The sequence below is a fragment of the Hippocampus zosterae genome, chromosome 15, assembly GCF_025434085.1.
Source record: "Hippocampus zosterae strain Florida chromosome 15, ASM2543408v3, whole genome shotgun sequence".
In the NCBI taxonomy this organism is placed as follows: domain Eukaryota; kingdom Metazoa; phylum Chordata; class Actinopteri; order Syngnathiformes; family Syngnathidae; genus Hippocampus; species Hippocampus zosterae.
The window spans coordinates 926627-947130 of NC_067465.1; the positions used below are offsets into that span (position 1 = coordinate 926627).

The 20504-nt window shown below is 44.8% G+C and overlaps 6 protein-coding genes across 8 annotated transcripts; 4 read left to right on the forward strand and 2 right to left on the reverse strand.

Moving 5' to 3' along the window:
* The first annotated feature begins 780 nt into the window (after positions 1-780).
* Positions 781-6137, forward strand: cdcp2 (CUB domain containing protein 2). 2 transcript variants are annotated; one of them, XM_052087774.1, is made up of 5 exons: positions 781-825; positions 2764-3111; positions 3629-3970; positions 4415-4771; positions 5569-6137. In XM_052087774.1, exons 1-5 carry the CDS (start codon positions 807-809, stop codon positions 6051-6053), a joined length of 1551 nt encoding a protein of 516 aa, XP_051943734.1. In that variant the 5' UTR covers positions 781-806; the 3' UTR covers positions 6054-6137. The 2 variants fall into 2 exon arrangements, with proteins under 2 accessions (XP_051943734.1, XP_051943733.1); XM_052087773.1 differs by lacking the exon at positions 781-825 and adding an exon at positions 1653-2047.
* A 207-nt stretch (positions 6138-6344) lies between these two features.
* tceanc2 (transcription elongation factor A (SII) N-terminal and central domain containing 2) lies at positions 6345-8776 on the reverse strand. Its single transcript, XM_052087789.1, has 4 exons — positions 8266-8776; positions 8037-8178; positions 7449-7642; positions 6345-6708 (listed from the first exon to the last, which is right to left on the reverse strand). Exons 1-4 carry the CDS (start codon positions 8362-8364, stop codon positions 6520-6522), a joined length of 624 nt encoding a protein of 207 aa, XP_051943749.1. The 5' UTR covers positions 8365-8776; the 3' UTR covers positions 6345-6519.
* Positions 8777-8893: 117 nt separating this feature from the next.
* On the forward strand, positions 8894-12158 carry tmem59 (transmembrane protein 59). Its single transcript, XM_052087786.1, has 8 exons — positions 8894-9149; positions 9293-9398; positions 9664-9758; positions 10320-10472; positions 10588-10633; positions 10722-10842; positions 11208-11325; positions 11626-12158. The coding sequence occupies exons 1-8, from the start codon at positions 9006-9008 to the stop codon at positions 11785-11787; spliced, it is 945 nt and encodes a 314-aa protein (XP_051943746.1). The 5' UTR covers positions 8894-9005; the 3' UTR covers positions 11788-12158.
* Positions 12159-12211: 53 nt separating this feature from the next.
* On the reverse strand, positions 12212-15157 carry lrrc42 (leucine rich repeat containing 42). 2 transcript variants are annotated; one of them, XM_052087781.1, is made up of 7 exons: positions 14400-15157; positions 13917-14048; positions 13724-13845; positions 13109-13194; positions 12909-13022; positions 12722-12833; positions 12212-12557 (listed from the first exon to the last, which is right to left on the reverse strand). In XM_052087781.1, the coding sequence occupies exons 1-7, from the start codon at positions 14801-14803 to the stop codon at positions 12280-12282; spliced, it is 1248 nt and encodes a 415-aa protein (XP_051943741.1). In that variant the 5' UTR covers positions 14804-15157; the 3' UTR covers positions 12212-12279. The 2 variants fall into 2 exon arrangements, with proteins under 2 accessions (XP_051943741.1, XP_051943742.1); XM_052087782.1 differs by having other exon boundaries at positions 12749-12833; positions 14400-15156.
* Positions 15158-15321: 164 nt separating this feature from the next.
* yipf1 (Yip1 domain family, member 1) lies at positions 15322-19413 on the forward strand. The gene is made up of 10 exons (XM_052087795.1): positions 15322-15437; positions 15673-15785; positions 16204-16346; positions 16442-16522; positions 16783-16870; positions 16972-17088; positions 17371-17537; positions 17665-17847; positions 18061-18158; positions 18359-19413. The coding sequence occupies exons 2-9, from the start codon at positions 15752-15754 to the stop codon at positions 18142-18144; spliced, it is 897 nt and encodes a 298-aa protein (XP_051943755.1). The 5' UTR covers positions 15322-15437; positions 15673-15751; the 3' UTR covers positions 18145-18158; positions 18359-19413.
* A 106-nt stretch (positions 19414-19519) lies between these two features.
* On the forward strand, positions 19520-20109 carry zgc:113691 (uncharacterized protein LOC503529 homolog). The gene has a single exon (XM_052087794.1). The coding sequence runs from the start codon at positions 19775-19777 to the stop codon at positions 20087-20089; it is 315 nt and encodes a 104-aa protein (XP_051943754.1). The 5' UTR covers positions 19520-19774; the 3' UTR covers positions 20090-20109.
* Positions 20110-20504: the final 395 nt, after the last annotated feature.

The following is a 20504-nucleotide window of genomic DNA, read 5'->3' on the forward strand; positions in this document are numbered from 1 at the left end:
TCCTTGAACAATGACGAGCTTTTCTTCCTCTCATAGAGGACGGAATTAAAATTCAAAGGCAGGGGAGTCACTTCCAAGAATGTCTTTACGCGCGCGCGTGTGGCCGCGTGAGCGCGTGTGTGCGTGTGTCCGTACGTGCTTGTTTGTGAATGCGCGCGCGCAGACGCTGTATGGTGGGGATACAAAAAAAAAAACCTTGACTGACTATCATTACATTCTTATTTATTTCATGCTTGGAGCTTGGCCTGACTTGTAAGGAGGTGCTGCTGCATGGATAGAGAAAGGGAAGAAAGAAAAAAAAACCTTCTGCCTTCTTATCATGATGCAACAGCGCCGCCTAGCACGACAGATTGCTTTTTGTTTTTGAGGTTGTTCGTGTTTGTGTTAAGAACGTCTGTTTTCATTTCGTGAGAATTGAGCAGCGGGGAAAGTGGTTCCCCCGTGGGAAATAATGTAAATGGAGTTCCCGAGCCAAACTGTCACCGTCATAAAACCTTTATTAATTCTCCAGGTAATGTTTTGAAAGGGGGCCTATAATGGAAAATGGACTTTTTAATGGCACATACAACTAGTTGTGTGTCTGGACTGGCTTCCCACCCCTCAAGTGTGAAATAAACAATATAGTACATTTTTATTTAACTGCATGAAAACATGCTTGCGAGTGAGCCTTTCTACGTGGGGCTAATTTACATAAAGCTGTGAGTTTCTCTGCCCATGACATGAGCAGCTAAGTTGGGGGAAGATCCAGAGCCACTAACAAGCTAAAACAATATTGCACAATCACCCAGAGGTGTGACACCTCAGTCATGGTGTCAAACCCGAAAGGTAAGCAGAGCTGCATTGAGTTTGTTTGAATGTGCTGATTAGCACCCGCTTCCGATTAACATCTGATAAGTGGTGCACCGAGTCACCTATGGAAGATACATTATTTGCAACAAATAAACAACAAATCAATAATAATTTCACTGCACAGTGGTAGGCAGCCCGGTAGTCCAGTGGTTAGCACATGGGCTTCACAGTGCAGAGGTACCGGGTTCGATTCCAGCTCCGGCCTCCCTGTGTGGAGTTTGCATGTTCTCCCCGGGCCTGCGTGGGTTTTCTCCGGGTGCTCCGGTTTCCTCCCACATTCCAAAAACATGCGTGGCAGGCTGATTGAACACTCTAAATTGTCCCTAGGTGTGAGTGTGAGTGTGAATGGTTGTTCGTTTCTGTGTGCCCTGCGATTGGCTGGCAACCGATTCAGGGTGTCCCCCGCCTGCTGCCCGAAGACAGCTGGGATAGGCTCCAGCACCCCCGCGACCCAAGTGAGGATTAAGCGGCTCGGAAGATGAATGAATGAATGAATGAATGAATGAATGAATGAATGAATGAATGAATGAATGAATGAATGAATGAATGAATGAATGAATGCACAGTGGTACAGGAATCACTCGCGTAGTGTATGAAGTGCTGCCTCCTCGAGTGAAAATACTCATCTTTCCAGCCATACCATCACTCAGTTGCACGGGGGAGGCCTCTTAAAACGTGATCATTTTAGGTCGACAAGAAACAATAATGAATATGCCATTAAAACGGCGTTCGTTATTGTTTTAGCGCCATCATCTGACATCCTGCCAACAAGTGCATGCGAGGCTGAGTTGCACTGTGGTTGTTTGAGGGAGTAAAGCACGAGGCAGGGACGTTTCGTGTCCCTTCCCTCTTTACCTAGTATGTTCCATGTGGGTGACACGTGTTCTGCGTTGCCGTCTTTCTCTTCAATGGAGATGATTAAAAATGTACACGGTCCCAACAAGGCGCCCCACCCTCATGAAAATTTAGTGGCAATAGCCTCAGGTGAGTTTCAGGTTGGGGGATGAATTTTTTAGGAGCTACGCAACACAGCAAGAGCCGAGGGCTCCTCGTGTGTGTCGTCATTTTGCCGCCGTGTTTCTTGTACCAATGCCGACTTTATGTGGGACCAAAAAGCCCGCATCGGCGAAGATGACGCTTTGGAGGGCTCCACTTGTTTATTTCCTGCTGCTTGTTGACAAGGCGGTGGATCAAAAAGGTGAGCGTGTTGTCGTCGCTCGCTCGCACGCACGCACGCTCAACAAGGTTGCTTCTGTGTCAGTTTAAGGTTTCCATGTGCAAGATGAATTCTGAGCCCGCAAGAAAAACGGTTCCATGCAGCGAGGGTTTTCAAAGAAGCGCAACTTGAACTGTGCTGTGTAGTACGCGCATATCTAATCCAGAAATCAAGAAATGAAATGTTCTTGTGTTGAATTAAAAGATATGGAAGGGGCCAACCAAACAAGCATCCACACATCCATTTTCCGATCCGCAAATTTTCACAAGGGTCGTGGGGGTGCCGGCGCATATCCCAGCCGTCTTCGGGCAGTAGGCGGGGGACACCCTGAACCGTTGCCAGCGTTCACACTCACGCACAGGGACAATTTGGGGTGTTGAATCAGCCTGCCACGCAGGTTTTTGGAATGTGGGAGGAAACCGAAGTACCCGAAGGAAACCCACTCAAGCCCGGGGAGAACATGCAAACTCCACACAGGGAGGCCGTAGCTGGAATCGAACCCGGTACCTCTGCACTGTGAGGTCGACTTGCTAACCACTGGCCCACCGGGCCGCCCCCGAACAAACACGTAAGCTGAATTAGAGGCCCAAATGAAAGCAAATATCCTCCAGTTGAACCCTTTCATACACCCGCTAACATGCTAACATGCTAACATGATAAGCCGTCCACCGTAGTAACGGCGCTTGTGATCTTTTCAGCTGTAAAATGCGGCGGCATCCTCTCGGCCCCCTCCGGCAACCTTTCCAGTCCAAACTTCCCAGGCCTCTACCCGTACAACATCCAGTGCTCCTGGCTCATCGTGGTGCCGGAAGGTTCCTCGGTGCTGCTCACGTTCCACCACTTTGAGCTGGAGTACCACGCCAGCTGCGCCTACGACCACGTCAAGATCTATAACGGCGTGGCCGGCGACGAGGGCAACCTGCTGGGTACTTTCTGCGGCGACGCCGCCCCGCCGGCTTTCGCCTCGTCCTGGAACGTCATGTCGGTCATCTTCCGCTCGGACCGTCACGTGGCGCACAGGGGCTTCAGCTTGAGCTACAGGAAAGGTACGTCAACCATCTTCAATGAATGAATGTATATTTGCAAAACGGCAGAGACGTTGCTCAAAACGGGCGAGCACAAAATAGAGCGGTTCCTCGGCAAAATGCATTTTCTTTCTCGAAACCTTTCACGCGTCTTTCAAAAGAGGTTCTGATGTCAACTGCGGCAGAAGTTTTGATAACAAACTCAGTCTTCGAAATTGAAAGTTGGACCTTTGTGATTGTGGAAATTGATTGCGAGAGGGTGGGCAAGATTCACATTTCACTTTTAACTTTTGCAGTGGCATTTTATTGTAAGACAGAAAGTAAAAGACAGCACTGCATAGCACAAAGAAAAAAAAAAAAGAAAAGGAGAAATGTAAATATGGGACAAACTCCTTCAAGGGAAGTTCAACCCCCAAATTTTCTTTGGACTAAATAGAAGGATAGATACAGTCGTTTGATAGATAACGGCTGACCGGATGTCATCTATCGTGCGAATCTACTCTGAGTTGTGCTGGCATATTTTTTTTTATTCATGCAGACATGTGCGGCGGTGTGCTAACGGGCCTGTCGGGCGTCATCTCCAGCCCGGGTTACCCCGCGCACTACAGCAACGATGCCGACTGCACGTGGCTCATCCACGTGTCCAACGGCAGCGCCGTCACTCTTCTCTTCTTGGACTTCCAGATGGAAAACAACGAGGGATGCCACTTTGACTACGTGGCCCTGTTCGACGGCCCCACCGTGACGCACCGCCACCTGGGCACGTACTGCGGGGCCAACAAGCCCCCCGCCACCATCACCACCGCCAGCCAGCTACTGCTCGTCTTCAAATCCGACTTCAACATCGGGGGACGAGGGTTCAAGGCCTATTACTACTCAGGTACTGCTTGTCATCTTGTAGAGTTCCCCAAATCCCAAGGTTATTTAAAAAATAATAAATAAAATCTAATTTGAAAACCATTTTCATGAACGAAATAAAGTAAAAACAACAGTGCTTGATAAAAAAAAATATATAGAAAAATTACATCCTCGCACTCAACAAAATACTGTCCGATTAAAACTAATACTAAAACTAAATAAAAACTAAAACAGGCAAAAAAATAAATACACTTAAATATAAATATAAAATATTTATATTTTATATTTGTAAATATATATAAATATAAAATATAAAAATAACAAAACGTTAACAACAAAATAAAACCGAACCACAATGAAAAATGGATGAATTTTATTTCTCTGCTGACAGCCCCTGAGAGGCAGAACATCCCGTCGCAAGTATGCGTGAAGAATTTTTGCTTTGTCCGACATCTCCCCCAACCAGGCGAATGCCAGCAGGTTCTGTCAGACGTGTGCGGCAACTTCAGCAGCCCCAACTTCCCGCAGATCTATCCGAACAACATCAACTGCCACTGGAGCATCTCACTGGCGGCCGGCTACCGCATCAAGCTCTTCTTCCCCGTGGTGGATCTGGAGGGTCGCAACAGCCTGACTGGTGCGTGCGACTACGACTGGGTGGCCGTGTACGACGGTGACGGGCAGGCGGCAGACGCGCTGCTCGGACGCTGGTGCGGCGCAGATAGGCCGCCGGCATTCCTTTCCCGGGGGAATAAGATGCTGGTGGTGCTGAGCACTGATAGGGACGAGGCGCACGGAGGATTCGCCGCTTCTTATCTCGGGGGTAAGGTTAATTGGTTGCTCTTTGGCGTAATGCTCAATATGGTTCCTTTCCCTTTTAAAATGATCTCAAAGTATTTTAAAAAACTTGATAACTGATACATTACATCTAAAAAAAAATACACAGGGGTGTCAAACTCATTTCACATTGTAAGCCACATACGGCCTTGGTCGATGTTAAGTGGGCCAGCCCATTAAAATTATACCATACTGTGCTAGAAATAACCAAAATATCACGTCTTTCGTTTGTTTTGGTAGAAAGAAGCACAAGAACATTCGGAAAATGTTGGAATTTAATGAACATCCCCTACTATAGTATTCCTCGTCAGGCTAATATTGGTAAAAGCTTGTGGCTTCTCGGGACAAATTCAGCCGCCTTCTTCATGCATCGTTTAACAAAGCCACCGTCGGAATACGGCTTTGATGCAAATGCTATTTCGCTCGCAATTAAGGAGCTGGCTTTTACTGCTGCTTTGGGTCTGTCTCAGTGACAGACTGAGACTGCTGTTGTCTCCTACTCTGATCAAAACGGTTTCCCCCCTAGCGGATTATCTATGAATTGCAGCCTATTAAAAATATTCATTCCATGTCTTTTATGTATTTTTTCACTTTTAAATTATCCTGGGGTCCTGATCGAACCTCATTGGGGGCCGGTTCCGGCCCGCGGCCCGTGTGTTTGACACCCCCGATTTAAGCCATACGCCACCCGTCGGAAAGCGGGGTGTTTGTCGTGGCTCTTCTGTTGAGACGTGTCCTATCGATTTTTGTGTCATGCTGCCAAAGTTCTTTGCCCTTCCGTAGTGGTGCCCGTGAACGTGAGCTGCACCAGGTCAGAATTCACCATCCTAATACCCCAGCACTCGCTGCCCCAGTTGGACCGCGAACGCATCTACTTAGGAAACCCCGCATGCACCGCCCAGCTGACGGCCACCTCCTACAAGATCCTCGCCCAGTTCGTCAACTGCGGCACGGCCAGCCAGAAGCGCCGCAACGTCACCATGCTGGTTAACAAGCTCTACATCGACTTCTCCGACGGCGAGCGGCGCAACGTGCAGGAGTACAAGGTGCAGTGCGACGCCATGCGCAAGGCGGCCTCGGTGTCCATCGTCTCGGCCGAGGAGCGCCGGCTCGAGCGGGAGGCCATGCGGGGCGAGGCCGTCGCCGCAGGGGGCGAGGAGGGGCGCGTCGACGAGCCCCACGACCTCAGCGATATCGTCTTCATTAGCATCTGTGTCCTGGCCGTCATCCTCATGGTGATCGCCATTGTCTGGCTCGTTTTGCTTTAGCGCTCTCTTCATCAGTCACATTATTAGGGACGCATAACCGTTCAATTGAATGTAAAAATTGGATCCAAAACTGGAGCTTTAACTTAAAATCGTCGTAATTGTAAACGACGATCGTCGTAAACTAACAACAAAAATACCATTTCACCTGACCAGAAATGGGCTACTTGATTTTTTTTTTTAATTTAAAGAGGGTCTTTCTAGACATCACTTAAAGTAAACAACGTTTTAAAATAAACGATCAAATTAAGAAACTCTTTTTTTTTTACTTGACATGTTTATCTGTGAATGTAATGGTAAAAAATCAACATGTTTTTTTTTTTGTTGAAATTCAAATTTTCAATACAGTATAAAAACAAAGCGCAATTAACCATAATGAAATTAACAATGATAACAAATTGATTATTTACATTGAACACGATTTAAAAAAATACATTGGTGCATAAAAAGCAGATTCATTGTTAGACGCTTATCTCTTATACTTGGACACCAGCTGGGCAACTGAGGAGTGGTCCCGCTTCAGCTGAGCTCTGAGCTCAGGCTGCCGTCTAAAGGCGAACACCAGCGTTCGCACCGTCCTCCGGTAAGAGCCGCTGACCAGCCGGCCGCTCTGGTGGAACACCTCCCTCTCCGTGTTGTCCACTAGACCGCAGTCCTCCTAGCAGTCGAGAAGGGAAATACAAAAAAAACAAATGCACAATTAATAGTGCAGCTGCAACACCTGGCGGGCACGATGGAGGAGATACCATTAAACTTGTTCTGTTAGTGCTGACAGAAGATCTTATCTGTGTCTGCCTGCAATGTTTTAACACAGACATTTTGTATGCAACAAGACCATGGGGGGAAAAAAGTGAAATTGTGGTGCCTTGAAAAACAAGTGACCTGACTTACAATTTTTTGGAGCGATTACCACCAGTCATTCAGCATATTTTTGTTTTGACTTGCGAGACAGCAAATTGGCAGATCGTGAACAATTCTTCATTAAAGAGGCTTCAATCTGTTTAATGTCACTCCTGGCCTAAGTTTAATGTCAAAATAAACATAAAATAAAAGAGCACTTCACCTTGTGAAACCATTTGACTTTGCCTTCCAAGAACTCGATGCTAACACAAAATGCTATAGACGGGCTTACAAATAGCATTTATAGTTTCAACGTTATAACCCTTTAAGCAACGGATATTTGAAAATGGTCAACAGACAATAGGACAAAACGTGAAGGCATTCTCTTTACCCGCTGCAAAACAATGACTAATACTGCAGGTTACTGAGGCAGTTAGAATACAGCAGGGTCAAAAATGGGGGAAATTTGTTTTTCAGGCAGCATGAACATCCACCTCAGAAGATTGAAAAAATCCCGGGTGGATGTTGTCTGACTACGGTTGTTACAGTAGCCCTCACCTTGAGCTCCAAAGCTTTGGCCAGAAGTCTCCTGGCGTTGCTCCTCAGGCCTTCTGACTGCTTGTCCGAGCGCACTTCAATGGGCGGCTTATTGGAATTCTCCTCCACAAACGTCCTCCAGGCTGTGTACACCATGGCAGCTGCTGAGCTGACCTCAGGCTCGGCGTGCTTCCGTAGTTTGTTGACGGTGTGACCTGAGGAAGACAAGGAGAAGTAAAAAGAAAATAAGTCAAGACTTTTCAGGCCATCAATTTAAACGTACAGCCTTAGCTTTGAATGTGATTTATTTTTATTATTATTATAGCAAACAACTGAAGTGGATGACACGATAACTTCCTTGTCATCTTCATCAAGTCAAGGAAATGCAATATTGTTCAATGCACCGATCTCAAACCAATGGCTTTTTAGTTACTGTTGATAAATGTGAAAGGCCAAGCTTACGACAATTCCATTTCCATGCCTTCATAAACTGTTGAGTTTATTTTTATGGGAGATGACAAGGAAAAAGTATTTTATTTGACACAAAATCCCCAGACTTTCGTTGTGAGTGCCTACATTGGTAAGTCAGCATTGTTTTCATAATAATACCTATTTTTGTGGACTTCAGCACCTCCTTGGACGGCATCTTCTTGCTTAGGTCGGTCAAAGCATTCAGCATGTTGTCCCTGCTCTGCCCCGGCAGCTCCAGCGAGGATTTATAGCGCAATATGTCTTCAATGACGACCACCCTCTGGAGAAAAAATTCATTAGCTTGCTCATTCATATTTGGGTTGCATTGAAAGAAACATGCACCCCCCCCCCCCCCCCCCCAACTCACTCGTAGGGATTCTATGGTGGCTTGCTTGTAAATCTTCTCAGTGCTCCTCGACGTTTTAGGCGTCTCTCCCTTAGATAGACGCACCACAAACTTGTCCATCTTTAAGAATTGTTGACAAAATGTTCACGTGAGGTTATTTTGAGGAACACTGAAGCAAAACATCTGCTGGTAAAGCTAGCCGCAGCTCGCAGTGCAAGGCTACCTATGTTGCATTTAGTAGTAGTAGGAAATATAACATTCTCGAGAGTAGGTACACGAGTTGCCCTGGGTTTTTGTTCATCTTTGTGGTGTAGTTACGTTTATATTCTGAATACATTATTAAAACGCATCATGAAGATTTCATATTCAACGTCACATTGTTTCATGATGCAATTAAAATGCATATTCGACCGACACACTCGAAAGGCAGGCACATATTTTCTGAATTGTATGCTGCTATATTTTTAGCTCTTTTATATTTTCATCACTCTAAGCATTATAACATTACAGGCATATTTGAATCAAAATTCATCTTAGCTCGGCACCAAACGCAGAGTTTTAAAAATTCCGGAGCTGCGAACGCATCAAAATAGTTCCTCGTTGTCTCGCGAGAGCGACGCGCACCAAAACGTTCATTGCCAAATAAACAACGAGAACTCGGAGTAGATTAGGTTCTCGCGAGGACTTGATCCGATTAAGGAGGAAGAGGAAGCGAGCGTGTTGTGTTTGTGTTGTTTGGGTTTTGTTTTCCGTACACAAAAATGGGGATTGTGTACGTATGCTTTTTGGGGTTCTTTGGGGTTTTGGCCGGGGCGTCGTCGGACGTGTTCGACAGCGTTTTGGGAAGCACGCTGTCTTGCCATCGCTCTTGTGAAATGACGTATACTCTACACACGTACCCGCAAGTGAGTAGTCCCTACATAGTTTATTAGCTTTAGTTTAGGCAGTGCATTTAGCTTACTGCTTGTTTTTAAATATGTCATGTCTTGTAGTGCGTGTTTAATGGACCTTTGTGGTGGTTTTTGTGTACGTGTGTTTGCATTCCAAGGAAGAGGAACTCTACGCTTGTCAGCGAGGCTGTCGGTTGTTCTCTATTTGCCAGTTTGTTCGTGACAGTAAAGACTTGAATCGTACCACGGCCGACTGTCAGTCAAGTAAGTCATAAAATGGCCGGCGTTTACTTGGGTGTCAGTGGATTCACATTCACCTGGAACCGGTACTTATAAATTGAAGGAGGGGAGGGTATTTACATGTTTCTACAATCACGTGATGCTTGCTGTGTAAAAAAAAAAAAACAACAACAAAAAACAAGGGTAAATAGCACACAAAAATGGGGCCGAATCTTTCATTTATTCTGACATTTTTGTTGACATATCCGTTGTTGTCTGTCCTGAATCCTTTTTACACAATCTATTGCAGCCTGTCAAGAAGCCTACACCCAAGTTAACGAGCAGTACGCATGCAACCTTGGCTGCCACAACCAGCTCCCTTTTGCTGAGCGACGCAATGAACAGGTGCGCACCATATGTCTGTCCGAATACGGACCTTCCACTCAGAATCAATGTCATCTTCATTGGTCAAGTACGTTAAAACACAAACAGAATTTGTCCCTGGTAGTTGGATTCACTGTATTATAGCAATTAAAGACACAAGGATGCCAAATGTACACTTTGGCCAGATACACAAATGCACAAAATGCGAATATACACATTTGTATATAACCAGGCTTTATAGGTGACTGAGCGAGCTCGAGGCATATTCTCAAATGAAGCGAAGGACTCGTGACTGCTTCCTTGTTCCTTGTGTAATTTCTTGATGAGCTACATTCCGTATCACGTCACCAACCCGTTGAGGTCCCTGTTATAGGAACAAATTCACTCTTAACATGTCTCAGACTACTGGCTCCCGAGAAAGTGCAAGTGATTGTCCGAATGAGATGACGTATAGTACTTGGAATGTAAACCTGAGAGAGAAGTGTGAGCTAACACAAGAGCTTCTCGGCACTCGCTTGGCAAAGCCCCAAAACACGAATGGGTGAATTTGAGAGCTGTGCGCTCTCATATTGTTCCATTTAGCTTGAAGCAATGGTGCCAAGGATTCACCTGCTGCACCCGCTGATGTTTGCGCGGGACTTGTGGGAGGACGTGATGAGTCAGGCGCACAGCATCATCACGTCAACATGGACCCTTTATCTCCAGGCCGACGACGGCAAAGTAGTCATTTTACAGGTACGGGGGGGGGGGGGGGGGACCCCAAAACAAAACATGTGACTGCTTGTCAACAATATGTGATGAACATGTGTGTTCCGCTTGTCAGACTGAATCAATTCTGTTTTTCTCTCAGTTTGAAACAGAGAAAGAGGATGACTCCCCCGAAGTGCAAAAGACGCGTAAGCACACATTTGTCACTCGAAACCAAATAGCGTCTGACGTTCATGTGATGGTCTTTGTTTGTTTTTTGGGGCGTATCCTTTGAAGTCTCTGATGCGAACAGCCCCGTCTACAAAGACTACGAGCGTACGCTCATCCAAGAGCGGGATCGCGATATGAGCGCTGACCGCAGCTCTGATGATTACAACTTCTTCAGCTGCCTCTCAAGGTTTAATAGCACACTTTAACACCAAGTGAACCATTGTTGAATAATTTTATACAATCGCACACTTCAAGTAATTGACCGAACCCAAAAGGTTTTTAATTGCCTACGGAGGCCACAAGATAATGGCAAAGCATTACTTATATCAAAATAGAACTCCTCACTACATTTCAACATAATTCCTACACACCTAAATGGCATCACGCAACACTGCTATGTCGCTGCTATGTCGCCTTGTCATGCACGATAGCAGCATCCACAGTGACACCGAGAAATGCAAATTCCTATACCAGTCGATGGGGGGGAAAAAAGGAAAACAAGTTTTTGTTTTTTCATACGGTACTAAGCAGGTTGAAACATTTGCTCCTCAGGAACCCTTGGCTGCCAGGCTGGATTTTCACCACCACCTTGGTACTGTCTGTATTGGTCCTCGTCTGGATCTGCTGTGCCACCGTGGCCACCGCCGTGGACCAGTATGTGCCCGCTGAGGTCAGTTGCTGCGAGGCCTTTGGGGGATTGTAGCCCATTAACCAGTATGCGCTCCGCAATCTTTCACACTTTGCAGAGAAATGGCACACAATGTACTGTGCAGTGGTGCCTTGACTTAAGAGTTTGATTTGTTACACCACCATGCCATGCTTGTCACTTAACTTACTGGTAATGACTATTCTCGGTTGAGCTGAGGCCAGATGATGTCCTCCCATAACGCACCTTCTCCTTGCAAGTCTTAATTTAGCATTTTTGTGTTTGACTGTCCAGGTATTACCGATTTGTATTTTATTTTTTCAGAAATTGAGCATCTACGGTGACAGGGATTTCTTCGCAGAGCAGAAGCTCATTCCGTACTCGCCGTCCTCCCTGTTCATCATCACCTCCAAAGGGCAAGGAGAAGTAAGCGAAGAAGCCGGGCCCCTTCCTTCCAAAGTAAATATTGGCCAGTCAGATGTGTAAAAAGAAAAAGTGGTGAGGTAACAACTCGTGTGCTTGCATTGTAAGAGAAATAAAATATTTCTCTAATTAATTCTTCATGCCCCTTGCAATGCTTTTCAAATGGTTGCATTATGGTACTGTCATGCCAGTACTACAGAACTGTTTTGACCACCAACCAGCCCGCCCCCTTCCCTAATTTTTGTTCGCGCTTGGTGACTGTGCTTATTTTTATTTTAGGCTTCTTTTGAGGTGATTTCATTCAGACACTGAAAACTTTTTTGGGGAAATGACATGCAATGTGCTGGCCAAACTAACTCCCTGTTTGTTCTTGCCTTCTGACTGCCGTAATCTGCAGTTGGCAGAGTTAAACAATAAAAACGATTTGCTCTTAATTGAATTCTTGTGGTCTACCTTCCAGTTGAAAAACAAACTGCATCAAACAACATGCGTAGAAAATAACTTTATAAAACGTTACTCAACAAAATGACTGTATAATCGTCGTGCCGATGCATCTCAGTATTGGTCCAATAAGTCCATGTCGTCAGCGTTCAACACCGACGATGAGGCACGTTTCATCGGCGGACTGGCCGTCGAAAGGTCACTGCGCTTTTCCGACGGTTGCTTCCTTTTGTTGCTTGCGTTCCAACAAGTTCTGTCAGGGTTGCTGCCGTTTGCGGTGCTTCCCGCTGGAGGTTTGCAGAAGTGCAGACGTTGCTCCTCGGCTGTTGCATCTCCGTTGCGACACAATGGTGCCGCGTTCAACACCTCCTGGACAAACTTCTGCCTGCCAACTTAAGATCGTAATAAAAACAAAGTAACTGAAGAATATTTTTTTGCCATGTAAAAAGTTACATCTACGGTAATAAAATTATTGTACAAAATCAAAGCCCAGAGTACACATGTTGCAAGAAGGTGCATAAATGACAGAATCAATTGTACAGGAGATTCCGCACACCCAGAAAGGCGCCTGGCAAACACATACAAAAGCGAAGCGCTGATATTCTGGACTCGTCAAGTTTCTTCTGTTTCGGCATTTGCGCTCCATTGGTTTCCCACTGGTTTACAACCTGATGACCACACATTTGTGTACATAAGATGCCACGCAACAAGCAGCCAGTCAAAAAAACAAACAACTGTGTCACCTGTTCCGCCCATCCTTGTGTTTTACATTCAGAGTGGTCAAAGGCATCCAGCGCTTTCTCGGAATAAGTCAGGCCCAGCAGCTCCCACATGCTCGACTTCAGTCTTGAGCCAAACTGCAAACGACGACAATTTTTTAAAATTTTGTTGAATATTATTCGGCTAAGTGCAAATAAGAGCCAACTGTGTGTGCGTCAAGCACCTTCACGCTGGTGCTAGATACATCCAGTTTGTCAAGCTTAGGGAGACACTTCAGGTAGCGGAGAGCCCTCTCCGAAAGGGGGTTATCTGGATTAGAGAAACCATTTTCAGTGTTTATCTTTTTATTTGGCCTATGAGAAGAACAATATACACAGAAGTTACATTAAGCAGGCTGATTCTAGACTCTGCCATCAACATGTGCTGCTGACATTTATCAAAAGTTAAGTACATTTTACACGAAATAGGACAATTAACAACGCAATCGCCGGTGCACTTTCAATCGCGTGATTGAAAACTAAAAATGTGCATGCACACGCTGCGACGGCCATCGCGGAAACTCAAGCATTAAATCAGCACAAAGTTTGGCTAAAGGTTAGCCAGTTAACGGCCGGCTGCTAACCTGAACACATAGCAGCCAAGGCTACACTCTAATTCACTGACTCTCACTCATCTTGCGAGGCATCGCCTTGTAAAGCCACACAAAATCAAAAGTCACAATGACTTGACGCTCGCGACCCCAAATGGACAACATCTGAACCTCATATGCAAATGTAGTTATTTAGTAACACATCTCTTTCTTTCCATGCTTTTCAAAATATGCAACATGTTAACTGACGTGAAACATCCAGGCATTGAAGACAGTCCAGTCCTTTCCTCATTATTCTCACTGGTGCAGTCAGTCGTTGCAGGCCAGTGTCTGACAGGCCGTTGCAGCCAATGAAGAGCTGAATCAAGCAGCTACAAGAGGAGAAAACAAAAATTAAGGGCACGGTAAGTCTTTCAACACCGACCCCTGAGCAGATTATCACCTCGCCAGAGAGGCGGATGTCAGGTGCTGGAATATCTCGTGGTTGTCGCCCAGCCGGCAGCCAAACAGGTCTAAACGTTTCAAACTGTGGAAGGTCTTGATGTCAGCCATACGCTCGCTCAATAGAGGAAACCTGCAGGACACCACACAGATACGTTTTTAAAATAAATTTTGAATATAAAATCTAACTGTGTGCATGCGTGTTATGCACTCTCAATATGAAAGAATGTCCTGTTAATTTTTTTAACACTATGCTGTGGAGTGCAACTTTACCTTATTGAAAAACAAACAATTTAGGTTTTTTTCTGGGATGCTGGAACGGATTGATGGCATTTCTATTCATTTCAGTTGGGAAAGACGATTTGTGAGTCGAGTGTTTCGAGTTGCGAGCGTGGTCAGGGAACTAATCAAACTCGTATTAGTTTAGATTGTGCAAGTGTACCGATAATGACACAACGGACCGGTGGGGGGCATTGCAACACACCTGTTCCTGAGGCAGAGGGAGCCAAGCACCATTTCCCCATAGGCGTCGCTGAAGAGCCGCAGGGCTCTGGGGGAGACGTCCGGCTTCAGGAACACGCGGTTCTCCTCGGCCGCCGCGAACAGCCTGTCGCCGATCTGCTCGGGGAAGCCCACCAGCGAGTCCACGTGCTGCACGTTACCCGCCACGAAGAGCAGCGCGATGTCGAACAGAGACTTGCTGCTGTAGCGCAGACTGCCCTCCGCGTTGTACGTAAACACGAAGTGCTCCTTACGCAGCACCAGTGGGTTGGTCCGCCGACAGGTAGAAGACGAAGACGAGGAAAAGCCCACCACAGGCTTGAGCACGATGTCGCTGACACGATGCAGCTTGCCTCTTTCCCGCACGAACACGCCGCTGGCGTCCATTGTTGGTGTCGACTCTCACAATACCATCAAGTTGATGTGTTTCTGTTCCACTCAAAAGAACAAGCCAGAACCTACATTCGACTTGACTGGGATTTCAGTGAATTGCTTTGCTGGTGTCAAAATAAAAGCTCCTTTGACAAGAAACATCACGTTTTATGTGAGCAGTGAGCACACGCCAAACACGACACTTAATGTGTCTTTGTCCGGCTACGACGTATTATACACACCCTAATTAGCCTTTCGCTAAATCTGAAGTTGCAGTCTGATTTATTTACTTGATTCAAGTTTTCGTTGGAATGACCCGAATACACACATCTTGTCTGGCCAGGTTTCCCGGATGTCACTTTCAACTCGTGTTGTCAAAATAAAGGTTATTAACGTAAAAATACGTCATTTTATCACGGTAATAGGGTAATCAATTATAATAAATAGTACTTGCTATTATTAATGATTCTATCGTATTCGATTTTCGTTAAACTTGTATTGCAATAACGATTAAAGCATCTCTTAATTATTATTTTGAAAAATGACAGACAAGAAGCCAGTCTGTTTACAAAGCTGACACATCCGGATCCAGCTTCCGTCAACGTAGGCTAGCAGTCGCGACATGATTTTTGGATCTTGCATGGTTGAAGTGAGCATTTCATTTCCCCTTGTGGTCAAATTTGAACTCGAGGGTTTCTCATACACGAAGGAATAGTATTGATTATTTGTTTCAACATGCGTATATAACGTAGCATCATCGTTTCTGGCATGTGGATATGCTAACAAGTAGCCAAGCTGTGACGCTGGCTTGTTTGCGAGTGCTTCTTTGTCGCTTGATATGGAGAACGCCTCTTAACCGTGGATTGTTTTTAATTTTCTCACAGCTTCCCAAGAGAAAAACCACAGCTCCCGTTTGACTCCAACTGATAAACTGACAACTTTCTGTCCAACTGGTTGGCATAGATGGCGTCTACAAACGACCCATTTCAATTTCAAGGTGGGTGACGTCAACTTTTCACTCAATCGTTCCAAAATGGCACTGCATTATCTAGCTGTGGAGTTTCGTGGTGACAAACATTGATAATATAATATATAATAATAATAAAATAAGTACTTAACTATTGAGTCGTCTCGGCGACCAGTACCGATACCACTGACACTTTTGATCTACAAAGTTACTTAACTAATGACAGATAATTACACACATCTGTAAACTATGTGCTTACGTTGATACATTTAACAATCAGTATCTGTGGTATGATGTATTTTATGAACATGTACCGTATTATGTTTTTGTCATGTTTTTAGGTTAGTATTGATTGTGAACTGTCAAGGTAACAAATACACGAGCTTCCACCAGTGTAACTGAACTTATGTTATTATTTCATTTTATTTTTTTAATGTCACGATTTAAGAATTTGAAGAGAGCAATCTGCTAGCAGCTGCTAGCGAGTCGACTACCATCAGCATCGAGGATGATATTATGAACCCAAAGTTCCCCAGTGGGTTTGCTCCCAGTGGTGATGAAGACCCCACAGCTGAAGATGACAAAGCGGAGGCAAGAGGGTTATGATATGCATTTGTGGCTAACATGTATTTGGGAGCTTTTAAATCATTTTTCCTTTGAAATCATTTATTTGTTTTACCTTCAAGCTTCTGTCAGGGGAGAAGAAAAGCATCCCCTTCTGGACCTTTCAGTACTATCAACAGTTTTTCGACGTCGACACACACCACGTAAGTCTGACTTTATTTAATTGCAAATAAAATCACCCAAAAACATTGTTTAATGGATAATATTAGGTCCTTTACACACAAAAGGTTGGTTTATGTTGACGCTCACTGATGCTACCATGGTAACAAAAAACAAGAAGTAGGAAGCTGCCAAAATAAAAGCAGCAGCAACAGCACAAGCACATGGACTCAATTGTTCACTAAAAGTTGGGTCATTTATGGCCTGCTTACGTGACGTGTGATGATGTGACATTTTGTTTCAGGTAACGGAAAGAATTGTTGGCTCCGTGCTGCCTTGGCCGGGCAAGAACTTCATTCACGTGTACCTTCGCAGGAATCCCGATCTCTATGGTCAGCATGCAGACACACATTTGTTTTTCCATTGAGAAGTTCTTAAAACATTGACAGTTTGTATCAAGATGATACTTTAATACACTCGTGCCTCCACTCAGGACCGTTCTGGATCTGCACCACGCTCGTGTTTGCAATGGCCATCAGTGGAAACATCTCCACCTTCCTGGTGAACCTGGGCAAGCCAAACTACAAGTACACACCTGAGTTTGGAAAAGGTCAGCGCCGCAAAAAATGCGTCATTTAAAAAGTGAATTATTATTATGTCTGATACATAAAGAGTTGACTCTCCATGCGAGGGAAAATTGAGCAATGAACAATTCAATGGACAAGGGCGGACATGTCTGCCAAGTTGGTGACCCATTTAAAAAAAAAAAACTCTAGTAACTGAACTCCACAAGGTCAAAAGCTTGACTAAAGCCTAAACAGATTTATAGCTGTCTGTACTTGCTGAAATGTATGTTCTCTGAGCTTAAAAGGTTCGTTATTGTCCATCCCAGTCACCATAGCTGCGACAGCCATCTTCAGCTACGCTTGGCTGGTCCCTCTCGCCGTGTGGGGTTTCCTGCTGTGGAGGAGCAACAAGATCATGAACTTGGTGTCTTATTCCTTCATGGAGATTGTCTGCGTGTATGGATACTCACTTTCCGTATACATTCCTGCCGTGGTAAGTTTTTGTTAAAAAATAACAACGTGTGTTGAAAAATGGTCTTTTTTCTCTCTTGTCCTCCCAGCCCTATACAGTATCTTCCCCATGCGATCATTTGCTAAATTGCTCTCCTTCCCTACACAAGGTTCTGTGGATTTTCCCGTACGAGTGGCTGCGGTGGCTCTCCATCGGGGTGGCGCTCTGCCTTTCCGGCTCTGTCCTGATCATCACCTTCTGGCCCGCCGTCCGCGACGACAAGCCCAGAGTGATCGCGGCGGTGATGTCGGCCATTGTGGTGCTCAACGTCCTGCTCGCCGTCGGATGCAAAGTAAACGCTCCAGATTTCCTTCGTGACACACTTTGTCACATCTCTCATCGTCGCTGTAACTTATGTCACGTGACAACTTTGCCGATGCTCTTCATGACACAGCATGGTCACGTCACGGCTGTTTATTCGCTCACATCTCCGTAAGAGATCTGCCGATTAAATCGCCATGTCTGAAAGGCTTTTTGTCTCTCTGCTGATGCCATCCATTTTTAGGCGTATTTCTTCAGCAAAGCCGAACCGGTGCCAACGCCCGCCAATCTGTCGACGACAGCAGTGGTCCTCCCGCACACGACATGAGGAGTTGTTGAAAGGTAGAGCCAACTTTTCACATTATTGATGTATTTATTTTACCCTTCTCTCATGCCACGTGGCCTACTATGTCACGTCTACGTCTTTGTATTTGAACACCGACAACATCCGACACCGCACTTCCCCGACATGATTTCTCCTTGCTAAAGCAAATGTACAGCCTGTTTTATTTTCTTCTTTTTTTGCCTCTCCAAAATTGCAGCGTCTCCCGTTGCTTTATTTGAGAGAATGAGGTTGCAGTCTGGCGATGAAGTCATGGGCCGTCTGGATTTCACCCCATAACCTACTGTGGGCGGGGGTGCGCTTGGCGCGCTGCTACCAAGTGTGTTCTTTCTAACGGGATCGGTGAGGTGTTGCACTATGGATTTCTATTTATCGCCAAAACACAACCAACCTTACAGGTGTTTGAATGGCATCGAAGGCATTTTGGATGCTGTTATTGAATATTCAGGTAGTGGGATTCGGACAGCACGCCACAGGATTGTACTTCATTTTCTTTCCTACTTAATAATGTCGACAAAAGTACGGAAGCTATTAGTGCCACACTGAAGTGACAACAAATGTAAATTAAAAAAAAGAAAAGCGCTTGTGAAGGGAAAAGCAATGTGGGGGAAAATTTTTGTGAATGATCATAGCATAAAAATATAATAAAAGCATAATAGATTGTACTGAGAATAATTTTCCGAGAACAGAGTCGGATTTTTTTCTCTTGTCTTTAAAATTAAAACGTTCTCCTTCTCATGTTACAACGTTGGTCATGTAATATTATGATGTTTTTTTTTCCTTAAAAATGCAACTTTAGTTTCATTCTCATATGTCAGAATAATTACGAATAATTAAGTCCTAATTTTGGACAGGAATTCAGGAAATCATACTTTTACATGGTGAAAGTTATATGACGAAAAAGTTGTACGTTTTCAAAAATGAAGAATTGGACTAGAATAAAGTCATCAAATGTGAATAAGGTTGTAATCATTGAGAAAAAATTGTTTTCTCAATATTAAACTTTTTTTACCTCATTCTATTTCTTTTTTGTTCTTTTCAGTGTGGCCCTAATACATCACGTTTGCACAAAAAAAAATGTAAATTTTCAAAAAATGCTACCATCTTTTATTTCATAATTCATGTTTGCTGATCGACAGGCTATAGTACATTTGATTAAAAAAGGTGTACTTGTTTTACAGAAATATTCAATGTATAAATGAGAAGTTACACAAAACTTCTATCAAATAAACACTAAGTCATATGAACACCAAACCATGGGAGTCCTTTTTATGGGGAGCGGGGGCATTTGTATGTCTCTGGGGGTCATTAGGAAAATGGGGAGAAAAAAATGGTGTCACTGGAAACGTCATCAGCGGTGGTAGCTGGCGGTCTAATTACAGGTCATCTTAGTCACCCCCCTTGGGTTACATACGAGAGCTCGGCACAAGCCCTGTGAGAGCAATGTCACCCGCGTCAGTGTCGAGCTCGCAGGTAGCCACTTGAGGAGTTTTTGTAAGGCGTCAAACAATGACTTTATAAAGGGGGATTTGCGGTATGATGGCCACTGCCAAAGGTGACACAGTATCCAAGTTTGAGACTTTAAAACAACTGTAGCAGTGTCAAAAGGAGCAGGATGACACCCGAGATCGTGCGGGACAAACTCCGGCTGTTTGAGTCCAGGCTGCGCTCCACTGAGGCCCTGAAACAGACGCTCAAGACCCTGCTGACAGACAACAAGGAGTTGAAGAAGCAAGTCAAGGCCCTGCACATGGAGATCGGCTTGGAGTGCAGCCCCAAGTTCCATGGAAAGACCACCAAGGATATTGTCAACGACCTGCACGAGAAGGAGTGCGAGGCCTTGATAGACAAGGCGGCCAAGCTCGGCCTGACTGTGGACGAATTGACAGCCGACCTGGCCAACACCGTAACGTCCAAGATCCTGCATTAGGAGGAGGTTTAGCAGGTCCAGTCTCTGCAGCAGAACCTCAAGGATATGACCAAAGAGCACATTTGATAGACAGAGTTTTACCACTTACCAGGATAACAAGTCTTCGATGTGTGAAGAAAGTAAAGGGCTGCACAAATAATTCGTATCTAGTACAGTAATTTAGAGAAGCAACATATTCCTAATCCAGGAATGATTAGTGGCAAATGCATTTTGTCTATAAATCACATGTTGATTGCTTTGAAAAGTCGAGGGTTTCACAACTAATTAGTACCAATTTGAAACGTTGGCTTGGTGGTGCCGCTAGATCACAATTCAACCCGCTGAGAAGTTTTACTCAAGGGGGTATTTATGTCATCAACAAATAAAAGAAAGTGCCTGATACAAAAACTGCGTCAGCAAATTAATGTCCATCATT